The following is a 27,920-nucleotide window of genomic DNA, read 5'->3' on the forward strand; positions in this document are numbered from 1 at the left end:
TAACACCACCACCACCATCAACAATACAAGCACCACTAACACCACCATCACCATCAACAATACAAGCACCACTAACACCACCATCAGAAATGACACAAACAAGCAAAGAATCACAAACACTTGTAGCTGAAAAAGAAAATTCCACAGATGATTTCCAGAGCAGAGACGAGTTCCTCAAACAGCATGGCCATGTCGTATGTTCACAAACCTCTACGTTGTTTTGCAATGGACAGAAAAAACGATACCACAATGACATCCACTGGAATTGCTGAGAAGTGACGGGACCCTGACCCTCGCATGAGGCCCCCTTGTGATGGCGCAAAGACAGTAGAATTACCACTTCACTAATAGTAAAATTACACGACATCGTTACCGTTGTTTAGTCAAATGTTTTAACAGAACACACATTCGAAACAGATGCTCGTAAACGTCTCCTCTGAGGACATTCATGGCAGGATCTGTGAGAAAGATGATTAGAAACAGATGTAGATCTCTTCAACTTGGTTTGGTGTTTTCTTCAAAATCTTTGTAGTTTTTCCAGCTAGAATGAAGAAAAACAGTTTCGAACCTCCTGAAAGGATCCATCAGAACCAGAATGGTCCTGTAGGGGTGTGGGGGGTGTGGGTGGGGTGATTATAAAACCCCCCCAGGGCTTGAATTCAGGATTTCAACTAAAAGAAAAGACCATGCTGTGTATCATTAATGTAATGTTTTACATCATACTTTAAAACACCGCCTGCTCCAGCTGCAGCATGTGTGTCTGATCATCACATGGCTTCTTGTGTTCTCGACCATAAAAACTGGTATTTCCTAAATCTAATAATAAACGTGAATCCACTGTGTTGTATTTTGTTCATTTTGCTCGCTTGGAGGTTTGAATTTAGCAGTAATGTATTATGTGTTAGCGTCCGGAGCTCCTATAAGAAGGTAGTGGATGGAGGTAAGTCATGTGACCGAGGCATCATGACCTGCATCAAGAGTGAGTCATAGACTGATTTTCCAAAATAAAACATCGTTCAGAATCAGATAATAAATAAAACAGAAATAATGTAAGTTATGTATTCTTTCTGTGTGGCCCGGTACAAACTGACCCACAGACTGGTGCCGGTCCACGGCCCGGGGTTTGGGGACCATTGGTCTAAATAACTGCCAACAAATGTAAGTAGACCCTCAGTGATAGCAGCTGTACGTGGTGTAACCAGAGCCCCACACACACACACACACACACACACACACACACACACACACACACCTTTTATTTCCTTTTATTTTACTTACCCCTTTTTCGAATTAGCCTTTTTTTAAAGTGGGGTTTGAAAAATACCTAATCACTTGTTGAATAGACTGCTTCCTGTGACGTAGCTTCCTGTGACGTAGCTTCCTGTGTTTGACTTGTTTGCCGCGAGTTACGTGTTTGTATCTCTCGGCGTCTTTCAAACAAACTTTGCTATCTATCTATCCGTTTTTCCTCTTTTAATAATCCTTAATTGTTTTTGTCTTCCTGACTTGTGCCTGTAGTTAGTTAACTCGACTATAACTAGTGTTGTTTATATTTATTTTCTCTCACTCACATCTCTGTATAATAAATCTGTTCGTGACGATAAGCACTATGCCGGTTGTTTGTCTGCATTCGAGCACAGGTGAGGACTCGTTCGAGTTGCAAACGGTGGCGTTGGAGATGGAGGCATTGGAGAAACAGATTCGCGAGCTGCATGTAAAGCATGACCGGCTGCGAGAGCGGAAAGCGGCGCTGGAAACATCCCGGGCGGACGCACACTCATCCCAGGTAAACTCCCAGGTTGAACCTAACGCTCCCAGCACATCAACTCCGCGTGCTTCTATGCCCAGGCCCAGCGCACCTACAACTCCGGCACCGGTGCAACATGGACCCTGGATGCGACCGCGGCGGAAGAGACAAGCCAAGCCCCGATCGAGGACGTCTCCACCTCCACCACCGGCCTTCGAGATCTCGACCGAGAACCGCTTCGTCCCCCTCCGCGAGACGGAACGCGACACTGTTATTCTCGGAGATTCCATCGTCCGGCATGTCCGCGCTACCCGAGCTAAAGGTAAGGTGCACACTCGCTGTTTTCCTGGTGCTCGTGTTCTGGATGTCGCTGCGCAGGTACCCGCGATCCTGAACGAGAACTTCGGAGCGGTTGTTCTCCATGCCGGATCAAACGACACCAGGCTGCGGCAAACGGAGATCTTAAAGAGGGACTTCAGGATCCTGGTGGAGACGGTACGCAGCACATCACCCACAACGAGGATCATTGTGTCAGGACCTCTTCCCACTTACCAGCGAGGGGCTGAGAAGTTTAGTAGACTTTTAGCTCTAAATGAATGGTTACAGTCATGGTGTCGAGAACATAAACTTCTCTTTGTTAATAACTGGAACTGTTTCTGGGAGCGTCCTAGGTTCTTCCGCCCTGATGGCCTGCACCCCAGCAGAGTTGGAGCAGCAGTGCTATCAGATAACATCTCTAGGATACTACACACCATCTGACTGGTAAGACATCAAGAAATCTTCAACTATAAGAACACGCATACTACAGACCAAATAGTTACAAGTTCACACACAGCCCAGTTTATAGAAACCATATCTATTCCTCGGGTAGTAAAACCAAGAATTACATACACAAGATCCAGAAATAATCTTATTGCAGTTAAAACTGAAAAATGCCAGATAAACAAACACAACAAAGTTCTAAAGTTCGGTCTTTTAAACATTAGATCACTTGCACCCAAAGCACTGATTGTAAATGAGATGATCATAGAGAATAATCTCGATGCACTCTGTCTCACTGAGACCTGGATTAAACCAGGTGATTATATGGGTCTAAACGAGTCGACACCGTCAGGATATGTTTATAAGCATGAGCCCCGTCAGACTGGTCGTGGGGGGGGTGTAGGAACCATTTATAGTGCTTCTCTTAATGTTAGTCAGAGATTAGGATTCAGCTTTAAATCATTTGAAGTGCTCGTTCTTAAAATTGCACTTTCAGAGATGCATAGAAAACTCGCTCTGGTCACCGTGTACAGACCCCCAGGACCCTACGCTGATTTTCTTCATGAGTTTGCTTGTTTTCTCTCAGACCTCCTGATCAGCTTTGATAAAGTGCTGCTTGTAGGAGATTTTAATATTCATGTAGATGATGAAAACGATGCCCTAGGATTATCATTTGTCGATTTACTAAACTCTTTTGGAGTTAAACAAAACGTCACCAGACCAACCCACCGTTTTAACCACACACTAGACTTAATAATATCCCACGGAGCAGACGTCACTGATATAAATATTTTACCTCAGAATGATGACATCACAGACCATTATCTCCTACTGTACACACTACCGGTAGAGCAGATTAACCGTGTTTCACCACGGTATCGACTTGGTAGGACTATTATTCCAACCACTAAGGACAGATTCATAAATAACCTGCCTGATTTATCTCAGTTTCACATTAAACCCATAAATGCTGATCATCTTGATGAGATGGCGAACAACATAGACCTTATCCTCACTAGCACTTTAGACACTGTTGCCCCCATCCGGTTAAAAAAGGTTCGAGAACAAGCACCTGCACCTTGGTATAATAGTCATACGCATGCCCTAAAGAGAACAACACGTAATCTGGAGAGAAAATGGAGGAAAACTAAATTGGAGGTATTTAGAATTGCGTATAAAGACAGTATGCTTAGCTACAGACAGGCGCTAAAAGCTGCTAGAGCTAAACACCTGAGCAAACTCATAGAAAATAACAAAAACAATCCCAGGTTCCTTTTCAGTACAGTCGCTAAATTAACAACAAATCAGGGATCTGAAAAATGTGTTCCATCACAGTTTAGTAGTGAAGACTTTATGAATTTCTTCACTGAAAAAATAGATAACATTCGAAAAACAATTGTGGCAGTTCAACCTCTGACAGCATCTCCCGACACAATCGTACTTACAACCCCACAACTACACTGTTTTACATGTATAGGACAGGAAGAGCTGTATGATGCTATTATGAAAGCTAAATCAACAACATGTCAGTTAGATCCAATTCCCACTAAACTACTGAAGGAAGTGTTATATACAGCTGGTGAGCCTCTTTTAAATATTATTAACTCCTCACTATCGTTAGGTCATGTCCCTAAATCCCTCAAGTTAGCAGTTATTAAGCCCCTCATTAAAAAACCTAATCTGGATCCAAACACGCTATCGAATTACAGACCAATTTCAAATCTCCCATTTATGTCTAAGATTTTAGAAAAGATTGTCGCTGCCCAGTTATGTAACCACTTGCAGGAGAACAATATCTTTGAAGAGTTTCAGTCAGGTTTTAGGCCCCATCATAGCACAGAAACTGCTCTAGTTAAAATCACTAATGACCTGCTTTTAGCTTCAGACCAAGGCTACATCTCCCTATTAGTTTTACTAGATCTTAGTGCTGCGTTCGACACTATAGATCATGATCTTCTCCTCGATCGCTTACAGAATTACATCGGTATTCAGGGACAGGCATTAAGCTGGTTTAAATCCTACCTGTCCAATCGTTACCATTTCGTAGATTTAAATGGAGAGCTATCCAGGATAATGCTAGTAAATTATGGCGTGCCACAAAAGTCAGTTCTGGGACCCCTGCTTTTTACAATATACATGCTTCCATTAGGAAATATTATTAGAAGGCATGGAATTAGCTTCCATTGTTATGCTGATGATACCCAGCTATATATTTCATCCAAACCAGGCGATACAGCTCAATTAGCTCGCATAACTGAGTGTGTTGAAGAAATAAGAGATTGGATGACCCATAACTTTCTGCTATTAAATTCTGATAAAACGGAGATTTTGCTCATCGGCCCAAAAAATAGTACACAGAAGCTCCAGCATCTCAGCCTGCATTTAGACGGTTGTTCTGTAACTACTAGTTCAACGGTAAAAGACCTGGGAGTTATTTTAGACAGCAACTTATCTTTTAAAAATCACATCAATCAAGTTACAAAAACAGCCTTCTTTCACCTTAGAAATATTTCTAAGCTAAGAAATATGTTATCTATATCTGATGCAGAGAAGCTCGTCCATGCGTTTATGACCTCTAGAATAGACTACTGCAATGCATTACTAGGTGGATGTCCTGCATCATTAATAAACAAGCTTCAGTTAGTTCAGAATGCCGCAGCAAGAGTTCTTACTAGGTCAAGAAAATACGATCATATAACCCCAATCTTATCGTCCCTACATTGGCTTCCTATTAAGTTTCGAATAGACTACAAACTACTGCTACTCACTTATAAAGCACTAAATGGTTTGGCTCCCATGTATCTATCCAGTCTCTTAACACGCTACAATCCGTCACGCTCCCTGAGATCTCAAAACTCTGGGCTTCTAGTAGTTCCTAGAATAGCAAAGTCCACTAAAGGCGGTAGAGCATTTTCACATTTAGCTCCTAAACTCTGGAATAGTCTTCCTGACAGTGTTCGGGGTTCAGATACACTCTCCCAGTTTAAGTGTAGATTAAAAACATATCTTTTTAGCAAAGCCTACACATAACACACATCACGCACATCACATCACAACCTTGTGCTCCAGAACATCTGATCACATGCACATTATCAACTTGTGCTGTTAATATCATGAACAGCAGCTACGCTAATTCCTCTCCACTGCTTCTCTTTCTCTCCCCATCCCGAGGCATCCTGAGGTTTGGCCAGCTCCAGTCACGTCCCACCTCGTGAAGATTATGGACCTATGGATGATCATGGAGAAGTAGATGCCGAGTGTTTAAAGGCCCTGGCATGGAGAAGCTGATGCTGGATCTATGATGATCACAAATTGTTCTGTATTGTTGAAAGATTTATGACCAAACTTTTGATGTCACCCATATGAGGATGGGTTCCCCTTTGAGTCTGGTTCCTCTCAAGGTTTCTTCCTCATATCATCTAAGGGAGTTTTTCCTTGCCACTGTCGCCACGGCTTGCTCATCAGGGACAAACGCACACCATTCACCTTCACTGTTGTTTTCTGTAAAGCTGCTTTGAGACAATGTCTGTTGTGAAAAGCGCTATACAAATAAACTTGACTTGACTTGACTTGACACACACACACACACACACACACACACACACACACAGTGAAATTCCTCAGGTACAAAATCAAAGTAATAGTAATTTGAAAGACAAGGAAGAAAAAAAGAATCTTTGTGGTCCTACAAAAAAAATCTACTTGGATCATGATTACCTTTTTGCAGTTCCTCAGAAAAGGAAGGAAAACTCGGGGGTAGAAAAAGTGCTGAAAAAGGTAGAAGTTTCGAATCCGGACTCCATATCCCACAAGACCACGAGGGTACTATGAGAATGGGACCCACATCTATTACAGAGCAGAAGAAGCCTCGCTGGATCTGCTGAGAAGACGGTTCCATGTGAAGAAACCCCCTGCCTGAATCAATCATGGAACAAATCAAACACACGTCTCGAATGTATGGAGACCGTTGCACAAAAAAAGCTACGAATCGATCAATCAATCAATCAATCAATCAATCAGTCTTTATTTCTAAAAATGTTAGTGGTATAAAAGTTTATTTCTATAACACTAAACATCTACCAGGTAGAACTGAGGTGCTGAACAAAGTGCAAAAGTGTAATATGCAATGTGCAAAATATTAATACAATTTAAATGAACATAAAAGTAGTAAAATATACAATATTATAAAATAAATAATCGTTAGAACTTAAAACAAAATATAAAATTATCATTAAAACTAAACAAATAAAATAAACGTTAAGAAGCGGAAGACTAAGAACACCTCCACTACACAACAAAGACTTTGGTGAATAAGTGGGTCTTTAGTTTAGCTTTAAAAGTGGAGAATTCCCTTTCAGACGTGAGATCAGGAGGGAATTCCAAAGCTTAGGAGATGCCACTGAGAGCACGGTCTCCCCACGATTTATATCGTGTTCTACATGATCACAGGACAAGACAAATAATAGGAGTTTATATTGAATCCTGTACTGTACTGGAGGCCAGTAAAGAGAGGAAAGGACCGGGGTGATGTGTGCACACTTACTGGTACCAGTTAAAAGCCGTGCTGCAGCGTTCTGTACCAGCTGTAGGTGATGAAGAGAGGACTGAGTAATGCCTAAATAAAGAGTGTTCCAGTAATCCAATCTAGAACTAATAAATGGCTTTTCCCATATCTTTCATCGAAACAAAAGGCTTCACTTTTAATATTAAATGGAGTTAAAAGAAGTTTGTTTTTACAGCTGAGGTTATTTGCTTCACAAAATTCAAATTGTTGTCAAATATGACGTCTAGGTTGCAAATCTCTTTTTTATATTCTGGTGTGAGACTCCTGAGGTTAAAATTAGGCTGCTCCTGCATACTAAATAGTAAACATTCACACTTATTGTCATTAAGACTTTAATTTACTAGCCAGCCAACGCTTAATGTTAAACAGCCGGACAGGGACTGGAGCGCACTGAGTGAATCTGGTTTTAAAGAAACATATAATTGAATGTCATCAGCATAGAAGGACATTTTCCACAATATAACATTGTTCAGAATCAGATAATAAATAAAACAGAATAATATCAGTTATGTATTCTTTCTGTGTGGCCCGGTACCAACTGACCCACAAGGCTGCGGTTACATCCAAAAGGATCAACACAACTGGGCAGCCACTATCTCTTGTGAGTGTTATATCGATGTGAATCTTTAATAGGGCAGACTCAGTGCTATGGTGTGTTCTGAAACCAGACTGAAATTTATCCAGAATTGAGTTTTCATTTAAAAATGGTTATAATTGATAAAATACAAGTTTCTCTAGTATTTAGAGAGGAAGGGGGAAGTTTGAAATGGGTCTGAAATGAGCTAAAACAGAAGGGTCGAGATCGGGTTTTTATGAGTGGAGTGACGACAGAGTGTTTAAAACATCTGGCACATACCCTAACCTAAGACAATCATAAAAAAGGCTACAAGGCAGAGACCCGTGCAACTGAAAACATCTTTTAGTGGTCTGGTGGTGCTACATTTAGGAAGAAACAATGTCTGAAAGAGTGGAGAAAGAAACAGGATCGAAATATTCAAAAGCAGCTGAGCATGAAGGAGCCTCGGTGCTCTCAGGGACCGGTCCTATAAGCCCTGTCTCACTGATGAGATTTTGTCAAAATAATTCATACATTTTTCACAACAATCTTTGGAACTGATAGCAGGGTGAGTAAGTTCAGGGTGAATACAGAAATTATTACATGAAAGAGCACATGTGGGTGGTCGATTTTGACAAGCACTCAGATTTTGCTATTTTTACAGCTTCCTTGTTCTGTGCCTGAGAGTTTGGAAGAATTTCCAGAGAGTTGTGAAGAATGTCCTTTGTCTATTCTGCTTTCCTGCAGTCTCTCCTTAGAGTACAAATGTTGTGGTTTATCCATGGTCCTGTGATGAACTCTTTGTCTTTAGTGAAATAGGTGCAATTCTGTCCAGAATATTAGAGCATGTAGAGTGAAATGATGAGATAAAGTCATCTGGATTCAGATACAAATCCGAGTCAGTGTAGAGAGCCAGAGAGTTGTCCATCAACACGTTTGAAAAAGCACCTGGAGTTTGTGATGAAATAATACGGCCATATTGAGTAGGAAGAGTTGACATGCTGGGTGAAGAATGAGAAAGAACATCGAACAGAACTTGGTAGTGATCTGAGAAACCTGATAAAGCCTAATGAGATCACCAGGTCCAGGATGTGTCCCATTACATGTGTGCACTTTAACTGACCGAGTGCACACAGTTTGAGTTTAGTAAATTAATGAAATTAACAGAGTAGTTATTATGTGGACAACACACATGAATATTAAAATCCCCACAGATCAGCAGTTTATTATATTTTATAGTAACATTAGATAGAAAATCAGCAAACTCCTGAATAAAATCAGAGGTAAACAAGAGCAAAAAGTACAGACCCAAAAACATTAATAACAGAAACTAACAAAACTCAAAATTTACATACTTATTAAAAGTTATAGATCTGCAGTTAGTGATATTTTGATGAATTCTAGCCAGACCTCCAGCACGTCCCGTATTTCGGCGAGCATTGAGAACCGTGCAGTTTGGAGGCAGAAGCTCAGAGAAGTCGTCAGTGGCGCGTCCAAAAAGTATAAAGAATCCAAGATTAATGAGATCAATCAAGAATGAGTCCAGACATACCAATCATCTGAATCTGCTTATGCTGTATACAATTTCAAAATGCTGGAGGATATTCTCTGGTTTTAACCGCAGATTGTTAGATGAGCTTATTAATAATAATAATACGCTCTCGTCATATACGTCAGACACGTGACCCTGAGCACCATGGTGGAGAAGGTGGTTTTTACCCCTAGATGTCACCACTAGCTTGTTACAGGGTTATTGGTTTAAGACCCCCTTCCTAGGAAGCTCTATATACAGTATTTATTGTGCAAAAGGTTTTATCCAGGGACTGTGTTTCCATCCTTTAGATTTTAATGCTCTATTAACCAGAATAACAGATAAAAAAAGTAAATCAATCCTCTGATGGATGGATGGATGGATGGATGGATGGATGGATGGATGGATGGATGGATGGATGGATGGATGGATATCTAAAGAGATAGATTGATGGATGGAAGAAAAGGGGGAAGAAAGAAAGAATAAGACAAAGATAATGGAAGGAAAGAAAAAAGGATAGATAGATAGATAGATAGATAGATAGATAGATAGATAGATAGATAGATAGATAGATAGATAGATAGATAGATAGATAGATAGATAGATAGATAGATTATATTGCCAAAAGTATTCAGACACCCATTCAAATAATTGAATTCAGGTGTTTCAGTCACTTCCATGGTTACATGTGTATAAAATCATCACCTGGGCATGCAGACGCTTCTACAAACAGTAGATGAAAGAACGCGTCGCTCTCAGGAGCTCAGTGAATTTCAGCGTGGTACCATGACAGGATGCCACCAGTGCAATAAGTCCAGTCGTGGAATTTCCTCCCTACTAAATATTCCACAGTAAACCATGGTCTTATAACAAAGTGGAAGCGATTGGGAATGACAGCAACTCAGCCACGAAGTGTTGAACCACCTAAAACCACAGAGCGGGTCAGAGGATACTGAGACACGTAGTCCAACTTTTTGCACAGTCAATAGCTACAGACCTCCAAACTTCATGTGGCCTTCAGATCAGCTGAAGAACAGTGTGTAGAGCTTAATGGAATGGGTTACTATGGTCGAGCGTCTGCATCCAAGCTATACATCACCAAGTGTGACGCAAAGCACCGAAAAACATCTGTGGTATGAATTAGAGCGAAGACCGAGATCCAGGTCTTCTCGTCCAAAATCAGTGTCTGACCTCACAAATGCACTTCTGGATGAATGGTCAAAATTCCCATGAACACACTCCTAAAGCTTATGGAAAGCCTTTCCAGAAGAGTTGAAGCTGTTCTATAACATCATATTAAACTCTATGGAGTAAGAATCAGATGTTACTCAAGTTCATTTGCACGTGAAGGCAGACGAGCGAATACTTTTGGCAATACAGTGTTGTATGAATAGAAAAACAAAAGGATAAATGTAAAATGGTAGAAAAAGTCAACAAGTTTCAACAGATCATTCCAGAAGTAACTGAACCTGTTTTTGAAAATAATAAACCTTTCCATCAGCACTGGTTATGAACCTAAACCCTTCAAACTGCAGTTTAATTAAGAAACCTGACCTTCACCCTGTCAGCTGTCCAACTACAGTCCAATATCAAACCTCCTCTTTATCTCTAAGATTCTAGAAAAGGTTGTAGCACAGCAGTTCTGCTCACGTCTACTGAGGAATAACATTTATGAAATGTATCAGTCAGGATTTCGGCCTCATCATAGCACAGAGACGGCACTAGTTAAGGTGGTAAATGACTGTTATTGACCTCTGATCAGGGTTTTGTCTCTTTACTTGTGTTGCTCGACCTCAGTGCAGCTTTTCACACTATTGATTATAATCTCCTGCTTGCTGGACTGGAGAACGTTGTTGGAATAAAGGGAACAGCTCTCTCTTGGCTCAGGTCTTATTTGACTGATCGCGATCAGTTTGTTGATGTAAATGGTGAGTTCTCCACATTCTCTGAGGTAAAGTTTGGTAAACATGGTATTCGCTTCCATTGCTATGCTGATGACACACAGCTGTATATTTCAGCAAAGCCGGATGAGAGAGATCAGCTTAACAATGTTGAGGAGTGTGTAAAGGACATTAGACAGTGGATGCTTGATAACTTTCTTTTGCTCAACTCGGATAAGACATTAGTACTTTTACTAGGACCACATGCAGCTAGAAGTAAACTTTCTGATTCTGTAGCATCTCTGGATGGTGTTTCTGTTTCAGTGTGTACAGCAGTCAAAGACCTCGGTGTGATTATTGACCCGAGTCTTTCCTTTGAGGCTCACGTGAATAATATCACCAGGATCTCCTTCTTTCACATTAGAAATATTGCTAAAATAATAAATATGATGTCGTTACAGGATGCAGAAAAACTAGTAGATGCTTTTGTAACATCTAGATTAGACTACTGTAACGCTTTACTGTCTGGGTGTGTGAGTAAGTGCAGAAATAAGCTTCAGTTAGTTCAGAATGCAGCAGCAAGAGTCCTCACTAGATCTAGAAAATATGATCACATCAGCCCTGTTTTAATCATCTACACTGCTCCCAATTACATCTCACACTGATTATAAAATACTACTACTGACGTATAAAGCACTTAACACTCTCACGCCGCAGTATCTGAGTGAACTTCTGTACCAGTATGATCCTCCACGCCTACTTAGATCAAAAGGTGCAGGCTATTTGTTGGTACCTCAAATAATGAAGACTCCAGCAGGGGGCAGATGTTTCTTATAAACCCCACAGTTATTATATCGAGTTGAGGCGACTCTGTGCAGCTGGGGATGTTTCTCATCAACACCCTGAAAATCCATGAAATTCCGGAGTAAGAACAGGAACTTTGAGGATTTGGATTTGGACTGTAGTTAATATCAACAGTCTGCTACACTGACTCAGGACTAAAGTTCTCCAACATGTAGAAACAATAGAGTCAATAGAATCTGATGTGATAAAAAAAGAGTTTAAAAGAGTGTTGGTTAATGCTCTAAGGCTTTCAGATTGTTCTTATGTTTCCTCTGTGGGTTCTTCGATAGTTAGAAATTCTTTGCCCCATAAAAAGCTACTGTTTAGAAACCATCAAAACATCTGATTCTACATACGATTCCACATAGAACCTTCAAGGTAGAAAGATAAGATATCTGCATGGATCACTTTATTCATCACCATGTTTCTGGTAAAACATGTAATTCACAGTATAAAAAGAAGAGTTGGATCAGTGGACTAGAACTAGAGGAACAAATACTACATTCGTTATTTATTATGTTTGAAGATCATCTCTTGTGGAATTCTCCAAACATCATTCAAGGGTCCAAAGATTTAACTTAGATGGAAACACTTACATGTTTTTTTTAACACTATGAAAGACACCAAGGTTCCTCATGAGTTTCTGGATAGTTTTATTAATGATGATAACTAGTGTCTAAAGTTCACAACTGTTTCACAAGTTCAAGCTGCAGGTTCTTTATCCCACACATTTTTGTATGTCTCCCTCTCACTGTAACTCACCAAAGCTCTGATTAAGACCCGTATTTCTGCATGCACTCATGCTGCTGACACACTTCTGATTCAACACACCAGTACCACCAAAGCGCTGAGGAATGTTCCTGATAATTTTACACTTATCTTATTAAATAAATATAAATAAATAAATAAATAAATAAATAAATAAATAAATAAATAAATAAAAATGCTTTAACTCGAAGTCTCTGTTTATCGTAACGGGAAGTAAGAAGGCCTTATCTTTTAACTCTTACGAAAGGGAATATCAAGTAACTACTTACTAATTAACATTGTCGGGAAGGGGGCGGGGCTTCCCAAAGAAAACTCAAAACACCTACAGGACTATTAATAACTCCAGATTTACATGTTTGTTGGTGCACCTGGATGTTCTTGCGTGGGAAGAAAGAAGTCTGATCTCCTGTGGACTTCTGTTCAGTAGTTCATAAAATTACCCTCATCAAAATATTCTGGTCTGAAACATTTCAGGCAGAACGTCTCTGGAATAAATTGCGTGATATCTACACCAATCAGACAAAATTAAAGCTCTCAATCCTTTAATCGAAACCCGATCTAAAAGGAAAATCATCAGTTTTAGGTTCCAGAAAGAGCATTTATGGGTTCTTAAAAAGGGCAAAATAACTAACGTATTATTTATCATCATTGCCTAATGTTCCAATAACTATTTAAGGTTGTTCTCTCCTCGTTTTCATGGGTTCCTCTGTGGTTCTTTGGAATGTTAATAGCTCTTTGCTTCTTAAAATGATCCTGCTTGGAACCTATCTGCTTTTTTCTACAAATGTAAACACAAGAAAATTCATGTGTTGTAGGATCCTACGTAGAACATTTGGCTCCCTCAGAGAAACAAACTAGACTCAATAGAATGTTGGATGAAATCACAACTCTCTCATAGTGAGGAACCTTTTAAAAAAAAAAACAGGAAAAGTGGTCCAGTGTAAGGAGCTGACTGCCTTGTGTGGTGGAAAAACCTCTAAAACAAATCCCAAACCTCAGCATGGGTAAAACCTAAGGGTTCTCTAAAAGGCCGATCCAGAAGGACCGATCAAATGATGCGAAACTCACGAGACAAACTTTTCACGTGTCGCAAAAATGGCTTCGCCGTTCTGGCAATTCTACAAGGTGCGTGAAAAGGACAATACATTAGCAATCTGCAACGTGTGAACCTAAAAAATGCCACGAGCCGGAAAGCACCTAAAACATCTCAACACCACCAACCTTATCAGGCATTTAAAGGTCAGTCACGTAAAGGAATATGAGCAGTTTTCCAAGTTGGCTGGCACTAAGAGAGCGCGGGACGATGCAGCAACTCGAACGCCACTCAAACAGCATTCCTTCTGCATAAAGACGTATCAGACAAAATAATAGAATTCCAAAGCCTTCATCTTCAGCCGCTGTCTACTGTGGGAGACGAAGAGTTCACGTGTTACTCGGATTCACGTTACATTATGTCGGGGCGTAACCAAGCGCAGGCTGCTATGTTTTAACAAATATTAACATTTTTGTGCAATAACAACCTTCTAAACTGTGCAATGTGTTTCTTCGATGGTGTAATTACTATTATTGTTGTTTTTTCTTATGTATTTCTGTACTGTACTGTATACAGTTGTATGCAAACGTTTAGGAAACGCTGACAATGTCCATGATTTTCATTTATTAATATTTGGGTGTTTGGATCAGCAATTTAATTTTGATCTATAAAATTTCAGTAGTGAAATGAGGTTTATTGGATTAACAGAAAATGCGTAAAGTGCATCAAAACGAAATTAGACAGGTGCATAAATTTGGGCACCCTTGTCATTTTGTTGATTTGAATACCTGCAACTATTTAGCACTGATTAATTGGAACACACAATTAGTTTGGTGAGCTCATTAAGCCTTGAACTTCATAGACAGGCGCATTCCATCATGAGAAAAGGTATTTGAGGTGGCCAATTGCAAGTTGTTGTTCTGTTTGACTCTTCTCTGAACCCCCAAAATGGGGGTCTCAAAACAACTCTCAAATGACCTGAAAACAAAGATTGTTCAACATTATGGTTTAGGGAAAGGCTACAAAAATATCGCAGAGATATAAGCTGTCAGTGTCTACTGTGAGGAACATAGTGAGGAAATGGAAGACCACAGGCACAGTTATTGTTAAGGCCAGAAGTGTCAGGACGCATAAAATATTGGAGAGGCAGGATGGTGAGAACGGTCAAAAACAGCCCACAGACCACCTCCAAAGACCTACAACATCAACAGCAAAAGAACACAGCGTTCCAAGAAAACACTTGCTACCCACAGTAAAATGTGGGCAAGGTTCCATCATGCTGTGGGGCTTTGTGGCCAGTGGTGGTACTGGGAATCTGGTTAAAGTTGAGGGTCGCATGGATTCCCCTCAATATCAGCAGATTCTTGAGAATAATGTTGAGGAATCAGTCACAAAGTTGAAGTTACGCCAGGGATGGATATTTCAACAAGACAACAGCCCAAAACACTGCTCAAAACCTACTCAGGCATTTATGCAGAGGAACAAGTCTAATGTTCTGGAATGGCCATCCCAGTCCCCAGACCTGAATGTCATTGAACATCTGTGGGGTGATTTGAAGCGGGCTGTCCATGCTCAGCAACCATCAAACCTATTTATGTTATTTCTTTAGTTATTTCTGCTAAAGAAGGCTCGACTTAATATTGATGTGACTTTTCTATTGGGGTGCCCAAATTTATGCACCTTCGTTTTGATGCATATTGCGTATTTCCTGTTAATCCAATAAACCTCATTTCACTGCTGAAATATTACTGTGTCCTTCAGTTATTTGAAAGATCAAAATGAAATTGCTGATCCAAACACCCAAATATTTTTAAATGAAAATCATGGACATTGTCAGGGCTTCCTACACTTTTGCATACAACTGCACATTTTGCTGCTGTAACACTGAAATTTCCCTGCTGTGGGACGAATGGCTTATATGTTGCTTGCCAATAAATACAGAGTTGTGAAATCATAGTCTCTCGTCTCTTAATTTTAATATTTAAGACACTCTGTTGTTAAATATAGTGGAATAAATAATGCTACATTAGAAAGAACGGCATCGATGCGGTGATTCCAGAGACCGGGGATCAGAACGTCTGTAATAAAAGCAGAAGAGAATTCTTTTATCTGGCACTTCTGCAGAAAGTCAACGTCCCTCTCAGAACACTGGTGCACAGATAAGGCCTCAGGCTGAAGCTCCCACACCGTACACACAGATGGGTTTAATCATCGAACTGTTTCGGTGTCTCATCGCTGAGTAAAGCGTGGGAGGAGCGAGAAAGTCTAGCACATTGTTTAAGTAGAAACAAAGTAAAAACATTCATTCATTTATTTATTTTCTCCCGCTTATCCGTTTCGGGGGCAGCAGTCTAAGCAGGCCCCCGCCTTCGACTGCTGCCCAATCCTCACAGCACAGTCCCTTACGGTCCCTCCTGCAGGTGGTGAGCCCCCGGGAAGGCGGCCCCACGTCACGGACCTTGATATTTCCCTCGTAAGGGACCCCCGGAGCATAGAGGATTAAGGGCCTTGCTCAAGGGCCCAAGAGTGGCAGCTTGGCGATACCGGGGCTTGAACCCCAGACCTTCTGATCGCCAACCCAGCGCCTTAACCGCTGGAGCCACCACTCCCCCAAAGTAAAAAAAAGTAAAAACACTTGCAGATAATTCAATCCAACTTCACTTAACAAGGACCAAACAGCAGCTTTTGTGTGGTTTTCCCAGGGTGCATTGGTCAGGACCTACTGAAACCTTCAAAAAACATAACAAGGAATAAAAGTGAACCAGTGAGAGGGTCATGGGCACTCGATGCTTGTTGATGCACAGGAGAAGTGAAGTCTTGTTCAATCCAACAGAAGAGCTACTCTGGCACAAAGTGAAATCTGGATCAGATTGAAAGACGTTCAAACAAAGCAGAAGCTGCAAAAAGATCTGAGAACATAGTGTGACCCCTGTACACCACCTAAAGAACCTTCAATAGACACATGAGCATCAAAACTGGACCATGGAGCAATGCAAGAAGGAGGCCTGGTCTGATGAGTCCTATTTTCTTTAATAAAGGTGGCTGGGTGTATGGACATGGGTTTTCTGTGGAAGATCTGGAGCACCTGCTCCGTATGAGAGAAATGCAAGCTGGTGGAGGCAGTGTGATGCTCTAGGTGATGTTCTCTTTGGGTTCTGCGCATTTCTGTGGATGTTACTTTGATGTTCTGCACCATTCTTCAGAGCTCAATCTTACGGAGAAAAAAAGAAAATCGAACAAAGTTGCTGGATTGTGAACTGTTGCTCTGTTGATTTTTATTGCAAAAGCATGAACATTGATCAGGTTATGAACATGATACTGGTGTTAAAATGAGGCTCGATCGCGTGTATACAAATAATATATACATAAAAGCCTTTTCTGTAAAACATGCAGGTGGATATATTTTTTTGAGAACGCATGTAGAAACACTAGGTGGCGATAGAATGAATGATTGGATGAAGTGAAATGTGGAAAAAAAAAAACAAGAAGCTTCGAGGTTTCATCCAAAATCTCAACATTTTCTCTGCGTTTTGGTCTAAAAATAAAATACAGTCTCCCAGATGAATCCATTTAAAAAACATCATTTCAATGTAATGTGGACTGAAGATGGTGTGTTTTTAACCAGTCATCTTTACATTTTGGTGTAATGTTCTGTGAGGAAGAGCATTTATTTTTAACTCCAGTGTAGACATAAAGCAGATCCATCCAGATGTTTTCAGATCCATCCAGATGTGTAGACTGATAATACGGCGCTTTAATTTATACACGAGCGTGAACATAAAAAACAGTGCGATGATCAGCTTCCATACAGTCAGGGAAAAAACAATGTGACCTGGAGACAGATATGATTATTGAGTTATTATTAAGAGTTCTCCAGTACAAACCCAAAACAGTCCGTTCACGTGTTGATTGCCGTCCCAAATATGAAATCCCAGTGTGTGAAATACGGGGCGTAGTTCCCTGTAAAGTGCTGATGATGGGCCTGGTGGAAAGGAGCTCCTCCATAAAAGGGCAGGATCCTGTGTAGACCCCAGGGGAAGTTGTAACCACAGTGGTCCTCCACTGCCAGCCAGATGTTCATCAGATTGAAGAGGATCTCGCTGATTGGGTGGCAGCCCACCACAATGGTGCTACACATGGCCAACACCTGCTGAGAGACGAGCTCCGCAATGTCGGAGTCCTGAGCCGCGAGTGCAAAAGTGTACTTGTTCATGTGATGAGACTGATGGAAGATCTTGAAGAACCAGGGGTTTCTGAGGAACAACAGCAGGAGTGGTGTTTAAAAAAGCTTTATACCACAGCGCTGGTGAAAGTCACAGAATAACAGTTCTTACAGTCTGTAGTATTACTGCATAAAGTAGTGTAGAGTAACAGCCTATAGTGATTATAACAGTCTATAGTGATTATAACAGTCTATAGTGATTATAACAGTCTATAGTGATTATAACAGTATATAGTGATTATAACAGTCTATAGTGATTATAACAGTCTATAGTGATTATAACAGTCTATAGTGATTATAACAGTATATAGTGATTATAACAGCCTATAGTGATTATAACAGTCTATAGTGATTATAACAGTATATAGTGATTATAACAGTATATAGTGATTATAACAGTCTATAGTGATTATAACAGTCTATAGTGATTATAACAGTATATAGTGATTATAACAGTATATAGTGATTATAACAGCCTATAGTGATTATAACAGTATATAGTGATTATAACAGTCTATAGTGATTATAACAGTCTATAGTGATTATAACAGTCTATAGTGATTATAACAGTATATAGTGATTATAACAGTCTATAGTGATTATAACAGTCTATAGTGATTATAACAGTCTATAGTGATTATAACAGTATATAGTGATTATAACAGTATATAGTGATTATAACAGTCTATAGTGATTATAACAGTCTATAGTGATTATAACAGTATATAGTGATTATAACAGTCTATAGTGATTATAACAGTCTATAGTGATTATAACAGTCTATAGTGATTATAACAGCCTATAGTGATTATAACAGTCTATAGTGATTATAACAGTATATAGTGATTATAACAGTCTATAGTGATTATAACAGTATATAGTAACTATAGCAATATAAAGTAGTCTATGCTAAACAGAAACTTTAGAGAAGTCTATATTAATTCTAGAAGTCCACTATAGTCTCCTGTAGTCTGTAGGAGTCTTTAGGAGTCTGTAGGAGTCTGTAGTCTGTAGCCAGTGTCAGCATGTTCCTCTAACAGCTTTACGTTTCCTAACACTGTTAGACATAACTAGAAGTGGATAAAAATTAAGATGTAATGTTGTTTAATAAATAAAGAAACAAGGTGTAAACGGCTGTTTTTACAAAAGCACACGCTGATACCAGAAAATAAAAAAAAAAGTGTTTGAAGCAGGTGAATTTCACTCCTACATCCACTTCTCATTTATCACCTATTAACTAAAGACAGCGTCACTACAGGCGGTGTAACTGCTGACATGTGCATCTTTACGTCTCATCAATACTCAGTTCAGTATCTCAAACCTGGTCAATATTATTTTTTATAAAATAAATATATATATATATATATATATTTTACATTAATCATTCCATCTGGAGGATCAGATACATCTCATTATACAAAAGAATCAAGAATTAAATATGAAAAGCTTTTATTAAATGCTCTGTATTGCATTTACATTTCAATTAAAAAAGTAAAAAATTGTGCAAATTAATTTCTGTTGGAAATGAAGATGTGAAGAAAATGCTATTTTTGAAACATAATTTTTTTCCCCAGGATTTACAGAAATGTAAAAATATTCAGCATGCAGGAAAGAATAATAAAAAAGGTATAAATATACTGAATGCATATAATAAAAAGTAATAAGTATAATAATCTATTTTATATCTGAACTGAAACAGCACGCAGCCCTTTTTTATTTTCCCCCAAATTAAACAGAATTAAGTTTAGGATTAAAGTCTGAGTGTGTGTGGAAGTGGAAGTCTCACCTGTGCACCGCGTAATGCGTCACGAAGAAAAGCGTGTCGAACACGAGCAGGCACGAGAAGCACTCGGCGCACGCGATGACCAACGACGGCGCAGCGTCCACGCGCTCGTGCCCCGTGAGGCCAAAGCGCACCCGCGCGCACCAGATGCACGCGCTCGCCGGCAGGACGCACAGCACGTACTTCCACGAGATCCGCCACAGGCAGCGGAACCAGGCGCGCAGCATCACGGGTCTGCCGTGCATCCGGTACCGGCTGATCCACGGCACGCGCGGGCCGAGCGCGTCAAGCCCGAGGAAGAGTGCCGAGAGCAGCACGTGAGCCGCGAGGGCCGTGCACGTGCCCCACAGCGGCGCCGTGCGCGCCCCGGCTCTCTCGCGTATCCCGTCCCAGACCGGCTGCAGCAGCGGAACCGAGCCGTTCAGCATTTCTCCCGGAGTCCCTGAGCGCGTTCACAGCGTGCCGGTGATGTGCTCCAGACCGCTCCTCACGAGCATGCTTTTTAAATCTACTTCACTTTGGTTTCTTCCCCTCCGTTATCCTTCTTTCCTGCATGCAGAAGATCGACTTCTGCACCACCACCGACTTCTGCACCACCACCGAGCTCCGTCTATTAAAGAAAAGAGACAGTGACGTCACAGTGCATAGTCTTTTCTTATTTACATATCAAAAGGTACTGGAGAAGGAAGAGTCTTTAAAACTCCTCCTTATCTCCAAAAAAGGCTGGAGAAAAAAAAGATAAAACTACACACTGGAAATTCTTTTTTTATAGAATAAGTTGAGTAAAAATAAATATTTACAGGAGGAAGAACTGGAGATTGGTGTTGAAATGAAAGAAAGCTGATCCTTTCTGGTTCTTGATCATGTTTTAAAAACAAACAAAAAAAAGAAGTGCTTTATTTTCAGCATCGTTTCCTACGTCTAGTTGCAGAAAACCAACGCTGAAATGCGCATCTATCTTCTCTTATTCATCCTTTGATCTTGAAAGCGAAGAAAGAAAGGAACTGCTCACGATCCCAAGCATACAAGCTGATAAATGAAGCATGGTGGTGGAAGTGTCATGGCATGGGCCTGCAAAGCTTCTGGAATAGACGTCTTTATTCTTTATGGAACTTATGATGGAGTAGCAGCAAAATGAATTCAGGAAACTACAGAAACGCTCTGGCACAGAAGTGCATCTAATTGAGTTTGGAGGAAGTTCACATTGAAGCAAGAAAACGACCAAAAACTCATAATCAAGATACCAAACTAGAAGGTTTTACACACCAATCAAACCGATCTGAACCCAAACACGTAGCATTCCACGTCCTCGAGGTGAGGAGGCGGAAGAGAGAAGCTCCGCATCTTCGGAAAAAACCAAACCCCAGCTGAAAGGACGATGGAACAGTTGTGAGATATTGATTTGATTTACAAGAGACACCGTACAAATATTTATTTTCGGACTTTCTGTTCTAATAAATCTGCTCATCTGAAGATCAGATGCTCTCTCCCAAGGTTTTACCTTTCGAGCTCCAATCAGAGGTGGCAAAAGTCCACACACCCTTTACTAAAGTAGAAGTGCAGATACTCATGTTTTAAAATACTCGAGTAAAAGTTGAAGTACTGATTAAACTTTTTACTCGAGTGAAAGTAAAGAAGTTTTGGCTCCGACATGTAATTCAGTAAAACGTAGTTATTACTTCTACCTGTTTTAGTGTCACACTGGACCTCACATCATATGATAGATAGATAGATAGATAGATAGATAGATAGATAGATAGATAGATAGATAGATAGATAGATAGATAGATAGATAGATAGATAGATAGATAGATAGATAGATAGATAGATAGATAGATAGATAGATAGCAACGAAATGCAGTTTGGCATCTACCAGAATTGCAAAAAGTAGCAATCATGCAAATAGTGAAGATAAATATGTATCATATGTATGATGATGATGATGATGATGATGATGATCAGGAATTATTCTATTCTCAGTCATGTTTACATCACTGACTCCCTCTGTCTCATCCATGTTAGCTTTAGTTCTTGTTGCTTTCTACCTGCTGATTCTGAGTTTGTAATCTAGTCTACATCTGTGGTGAGTGAGGGTCAGGACTTTATACACCAGTGGAGTGAAAAAGACGCACAATGACAGGATTGACGGTTGTTGGGCTGAAATGTGAAAATAAAAAATATTGACATTTCACCAAATCAATGAACTAAAACTAAAGTAACGAGTCTGTGTTGAAAATGTAAGAAGTAGAAAGTACAGATATTTGTGTAAAAATGTAATGAGTAAAAGTAAAAAGTCTGAAAAAGAAACAGTGGAGTAAAAAACTGATACCAGAAAAATCTACTGAAGTACAGTAATGAAGTATATGTACTTCGTTACTTACCAACCTCTGGCTCCAACCCAATATCTTCTTGTGTGTCTTCAGAATTGGCCGTGATGTTCATGCAGCACACTGGAACGGGATCGACATGTCTGTGTAATGAGGTAGTGTGAGGATCGTCTGAGGCTGAATGAGGTGTCACATTTTCTGTAACAGAAAACCCACCGCACTTCAGGCGTTCAGCGACTCCACACAGGACTTACAGCCGAGTCGTAAAAACGACACTTACAGTTACTTTGAGTTGTAAAAATCCCAATAATAATGATGTTAAACTCTGTGTATTAAGATAAACTATATGGGTAAAAAGTATTGGGACACCCGACTTTTCCACCCAGACGTGTTTCTTCCACAAACCGTTACACAAAGCTGGAGACACACAATTGTTTCGTATTTGGAGCACGAAATTTTCCCTTCACTTGAACTAGGAGACCCGAACCTGTTCCAGCCTGACGATGCACTTGTGATTCAAATCCTTCTGATTCACTCAGTCAACGCATCTAAGTCTCTTTAATCCCTGGAGTCAGTGGGGATTCTGCCTGGTTTTGCCGTGGAATTCCACTAGAGGGCACCTAACAAATCAGTGGATTCATGAATCCCCGTCACGAGTCCCTCGGAAGAGTCTGACGGATCCGCTTCAGGTGGATCAGCGAGGACTCGCATGGGATCCACGATTTTAAGTCTCTTGTGTTTCTGAATGTTATATAATGTTCTGCTTGAGTAGTGAAGTTCGAAGGTGGGCTTGATAAGTTAGGATTTAGGATGTCATTTCATTCGAGAACGAATCCAAATCAACGAATCAAGATTTATAAAGATTTATAAGATGGTTTTTTTTTCTGACTTTGTAAATACTAGATCTAAAGGAACTGGATTAGGTGTTGGGGAAACTACCACTGATTGCCCACCTGTTATCTGTACCAGTGCACCCTCATATAGAAACATCTAGAACCCTCCATCAGTCCCTGACTTTACTAAAACCCTTCCCAGAAGAGTGGAAACAGCGAGTGTGGAATGGGATGTTCACACACACAGTGTAGCTTTCTAACTTAAAAACGTATAGTAAGGAAGTAATCGAGTTGATGGAGTGATTTTAACGCTGAAAAAGAAGTTTGCACTAATACACAAATGGGCTTTAATGCGATTACAGTGTACATGAAATGCAGTTCAGCCAATCAGATTTCAGAAAAAAAAAAAAGTATTAAATGTTATAAAACAATGAAATTTTTTTTTTTTTTAGGGTTCAACATTTAGACCACTGGGAGGGATTGTTTGGTCTTTTTTAGCAACAGAAACCAAACAAGAGGCTACAGAATCTGCCCCTGCCTGCTTCATACACCCCTCTTCATACTCCCTGAACCCCCCCGGCCCCTCCATACTCCCTGAACCCCCCTGGCCCCCCCAGCCCCTCCATACTCCCTGAACCCTCTTGGCCCCAAACACATTCACAGTTCCATCTGTATAAACACTTTCCTTCCCTCAGAAAAAATCCATGACGGCTTTTCAGTCACACAAACAGAGAACTTATTTCTGGGACAGAAAAGCAACAGGACACGTTTTACACACAATGCTGGCAGTGTTTCTCTGTGGGAGGAAAAGTGTAACGAGAACGACTCACACTGCGTTGGTTTGATAATGAATTGGGAACGGAGTGTGCATGAGGATGTTCGTTTGCAGCCCTGGAGTCCGTCCTCCTGCACCTAAAGCAGAAAAAACCTATTTTCCCCCTTGTGTAACGTAAAACTTCCTCTCTTTCTGTAACAGTTACATAACAACCACCGCATTTCATTTTTATTTTGTGGAAAGTTGGGGACTTTTTCACGCCTCGGCACGGTTTCCCAGAAACACAGACTGACCTTTGTATCAGAGGCGACGAGGATGAACAGCATTGTCGGGTTTAATGCGGACGCCAGTGTGCGTCTGCATGCGTGTAAAAAACACGTGACTCACGTATATAATGACGTTATTATGATGTAGTGCTGGAGCGACGTTCTCCTGTGATGTTTAGGAGCTATTGAAGCGTCTCCGCTGTGTGGGTAGTTTATTTTATTTATTTACTAAAATAATTCATTACTATTTGTGTAGCGCATTTTACACGTGGACGTGGTCTTAAAGCAGCTTTTTGTTTTTTAGATAAAGCGCTAATGAGGTGTATAAACAAATGTGTACATTTTGTCCCTTATAATAGTTATCCCTGATGAGCGAGACTGTGGAGACTGTGGAGAGAAAAACTCCATGAGATGATACGAGTTCTCATTTTAGACAATAACCCAATTTGAGGTGTTGGGAACAGTAACGATCGGTGCTGTTGATTGGACTTTGAGAGCACAGGAAATGCACAGAGAACCGCATTCAGAACACACTGAAACTTTGCGCAGTCTTTACCTCCAGGTCATGGAGCTGTCGATCCAAATCACTCCAGCCAATTAGAGTAAAGCACTGTTAAGACACACCCCCACATCCAAATGTTTTTTTTTGCAAGAAGGTAAACCTGCAGAGCAAAAACAGAAACACTGAAAGTATAAAAAGAAGACATTAGTGGCACCAGAGTTACTTGTTTTTCAGTTTTCCTTTTTCTCTCATTGTATATTTTTGCCCTATTTCTTGAACCCTTTAAAACTGTTACCAGCTCCCTCACATGTTCTCCTCACACAGAATCCTCCAGTCCTGCAGGTGGCACTGTAAAAAGAAAGACGCTTTTCCGTTTCCTCTAAAATAAATCAGGCTTGGATGCACCTTATTCCAAACGTCCAATCGCAAGCTCCAAACCTGCGTGTGAAGATTCGCTAGCATTGTGTTGGTCCCCTGAAAGCTGAAGGCCCAAGTGACTCTAAACACCATCGTAACATCTCATTAAAGTGTAAAGTTTCAGCGTCTGTGTGTGTGTGTGTGTGTGTGTTTCTCCATTTCACCACATTTGCCAGAGGATTTAACAACTAATCATTTCCTGTTCAGCTCATGTTTCTGAAACTCTGAATCGTTGCATTGTCTCAGTCTGATCAAAACATTCCTTTTGAAATCCTTCTCAAGAATATCTCCAGGTTACGTCTCTCTGCCACCTGAATTCCAGCTCCAGATCAATTTAACTCACTGGTTTCTTCACCGCAGCACATGGGCGTAAATTTCATTTAACAGTAGGGGGGGGACAATGAATATAAAAGTTCTCATGAGCAATTTTTGAAGGGGGACACAAATAATACAGTCAAATTGTCCTTACAGTATAAAGACACCGTGTCCCCACAGTGAAAAACTTTGTTTCTATCATTATTGTAGCACGGAGACTGCATCAATTACAATGCTAATTCAAGCTGCTTTACATAAATAAAGTAAAACTATCATAAAAAAATAATCACAACAATAAAAACAAGGAATTAAAAAAAGCTTTAATATTTTATTTACAAATTAATTACGACACTTAAGAACAGAATAGAAATTGATTATAAAAATACAGTGGGGTCAGTTCAGATGTAGCACAGTGCTCATTTAGTAAATGCACAGATAAACAATATGCTAATTGTGTGTTAATGTTAATATTATACTAAATCGTCCCAAATAAAACACTGCATGGGAAACAGCTTTGGCGTGTTAGTGTAAGTGCGCTATGCTACAAGCTATTGTACACAAGCTAACGTTCACTAGATAAGTCATATTTTAATCGCTAATAGAGCAGATTCATGGAAAATTACATCATTAATCAGCATTTTTGCCGCAACTAATTTATGAATGAGTCTGCATCAACTACATTAAAGAGAATCGCTTTATTTAAAGTGAATAAAATCCCCTAGTTAATGGAGTTGAACATTAATTGGGCCACAGACACACACCTGACTCGTGTGTGTAGAGTAGGTGTGATGAACTGGAAACGCAGGAAGAGGGTCAAACCACTGTGAGGATGGGGAGGGGGAACTCAACTGTTTCTAAATGCATTTTTGCAGGGTTTTTTCTACTTACACAATTATTTTAGGTATTACATACATATATTTTTCATATAATAGAGAATACATATAATAGACATTGCGATTTTTTTAAATAATTTTTTTTGCTAAATCCCGGGGGAGACGGAGGGGACATGTCCCCCCCATCCGAGGGTTGTCCCGAGGGATTTACGCCCATGCTGCAGCATGATAAAGTAAATTGGGTCGAATCGTCTCTCGCATCCAGAATACAAAGACACCAGAATGTTAACGTCTACGTTCAGATTTCCGTGTGTGTGAAAACAAGTGAAAGGGCAGACGCTATTAGAAAGAGCCATTGTAAAGCGTGATGCGTATCTCTAACCCGTAATATTACACTTTACAGGAAGTTGGCGTGAAATCGTCTGTCCAACACGTGAGCACAAGAATAGACGCTTTACAAACCCAATCACTGATACACACTGAATACTTTTACACACACATTCCTCCTTTAGTCCTCATTTGCTGGTATAATAATCTCCACTCTTCTGAGATGATGTTTCACTAGATATTGTGAAGATTCTTTCAGCTACAAGGGTGTGAGTAAAGTCAGGTACTGATGAAGGTGAGAAGGTGAGGAGGTCAGTCATCTTTCACATTCACCCCAAAGGTGTTCAGTAGGGTTAGAGCTCTACAGCTTCCATCAACCAATGAAAAGCAGATCTTCATGGTGCTGACTTTGTGCAAAGGAGCATTGCTCAAGTGAAGGAAAACAGCATCCAAAAACATCCTACACAACTGTGTACCTCAAACATCAGGCTAACAAATTAGGAAAGAAAACATGAGAACTCCATGTAAATGATGGATGCAGGTCAGTGTTCCATTCGCCTCCACATCATAGCCTAATAAGAGGTGTTCTATAGTTAAACACAGTGAGAGAACCCTACAAACTATGAGGCAAACCTGAGCTCCATGAAGACCTGGTTGTTGGTTATGAAGATGATTTGAGTGGTCATGTTTGAGTGTCCAGTGTTTTTTATGAAGCCCCGAACTTCTCAACCCTGAACACCTTCAGGATGAACTGGATCCAGAGTAAATCTGAGGGAATATGTTTAACATCACTAAGCAGTTTGTAGCTGCAGTGATGCTTCTTCATTGTGAATAATTTTTGTAGATGCGACAGCGTACAGTAAGAAAACATTTGATTAAAGCGATCAGTAAAATGTCCCCGTAAACCACCATTGTTGGAAAATTAAACACGATATGCAGAATTGGTTCCAATTTTGCAAGAAACATTCTTTAGTCTGAGGAGAAGAAAATTCCTTTCAGGTCTAGTGGTGTTAAACAGCACGTCATGACGACGTGGAATTGAAGCAAGGTGGCACAACGTTTACGGTATGGGCCTTCTGATCGTATCTCAGGGATAATGGATCCGCTTAAATACATTAAAATACTTTAAGAGATGAAGAGATTATGTTGCCCAATACTAAAGAGAAAACCCCCCTGAAATAGACAAGCCAACAAACCACACACACCAGGGTGGATGTAACAGAGGAACCAGATCCCTAATCCTCAACCCTATTGAGAACTTGTGTGGTGACATTCTGAAGCAAAACCCAGAAAATCACAGGAACTGGGCTGAAATCCCTGTTCTAATGTAGGCACCAGAAGTTGTGCAGAAGTAATTAATGACATCGGATATGCAGTGAAATATTAGTTTAGTAATTTAAACTGAACTGAAAACTGTGAACACGTTTTATTTCACACGTTAATATTTCTTTCTGTAGAAGAATCAACACAATTGATCAGATCTGTTATTGCTTCAGTTTTGGCAGTGAATCAGTCACATTTCACTGCATTTGAATTATGGACAAAAGCTATTCAAAATATTGTGCACTTTTACTTACAGATTCCCTGGAAACAGATGTAAGTCTGTCTGGATGAAGGGATTTCTGCTAAAGAGAAT

At 40.1% G+C, this 27,920-nt stretch overlaps 1 protein-coding gene across 1 annotated transcript; it reads right to left on the reverse strand.

Moving 5' to 3' along the window:
• Positions 1-16,940: 16,940 nt before the first annotated feature.
• On the reverse strand, positions 16,941-20,277 carry ch25hl3 (cholesterol 25-hydroxylase like 3). Its single transcript, XM_083527469.1, has 2 exons — positions 19,693-20,277; positions 16,941-17,937 (listed from the first exon to the last, which is right to left on the reverse strand). Exons 1-2 carry the CDS (start codon positions 20,115-20,117, stop codon positions 17,583-17,585), a joined length of 780 nt encoding a protein of 259 aa, XP_083383595.1. The 5' UTR covers positions 20,118-20,277; the 3' UTR covers positions 16,941-17,582.
• Between the last annotated feature and the right edge of the window lie 7,643 nt (positions 20,278-27,920).

The sequence above is a fragment of the Silurus aristotelis genome (genome assembly GCF_946808225.1).
Source record: "Silurus aristotelis genome assembly, chromosome: 23".
NCBI lineage: Eukaryota > Metazoa > Chordata > Actinopteri > Siluriformes > Siluridae > Silurus > Silurus aristotelis.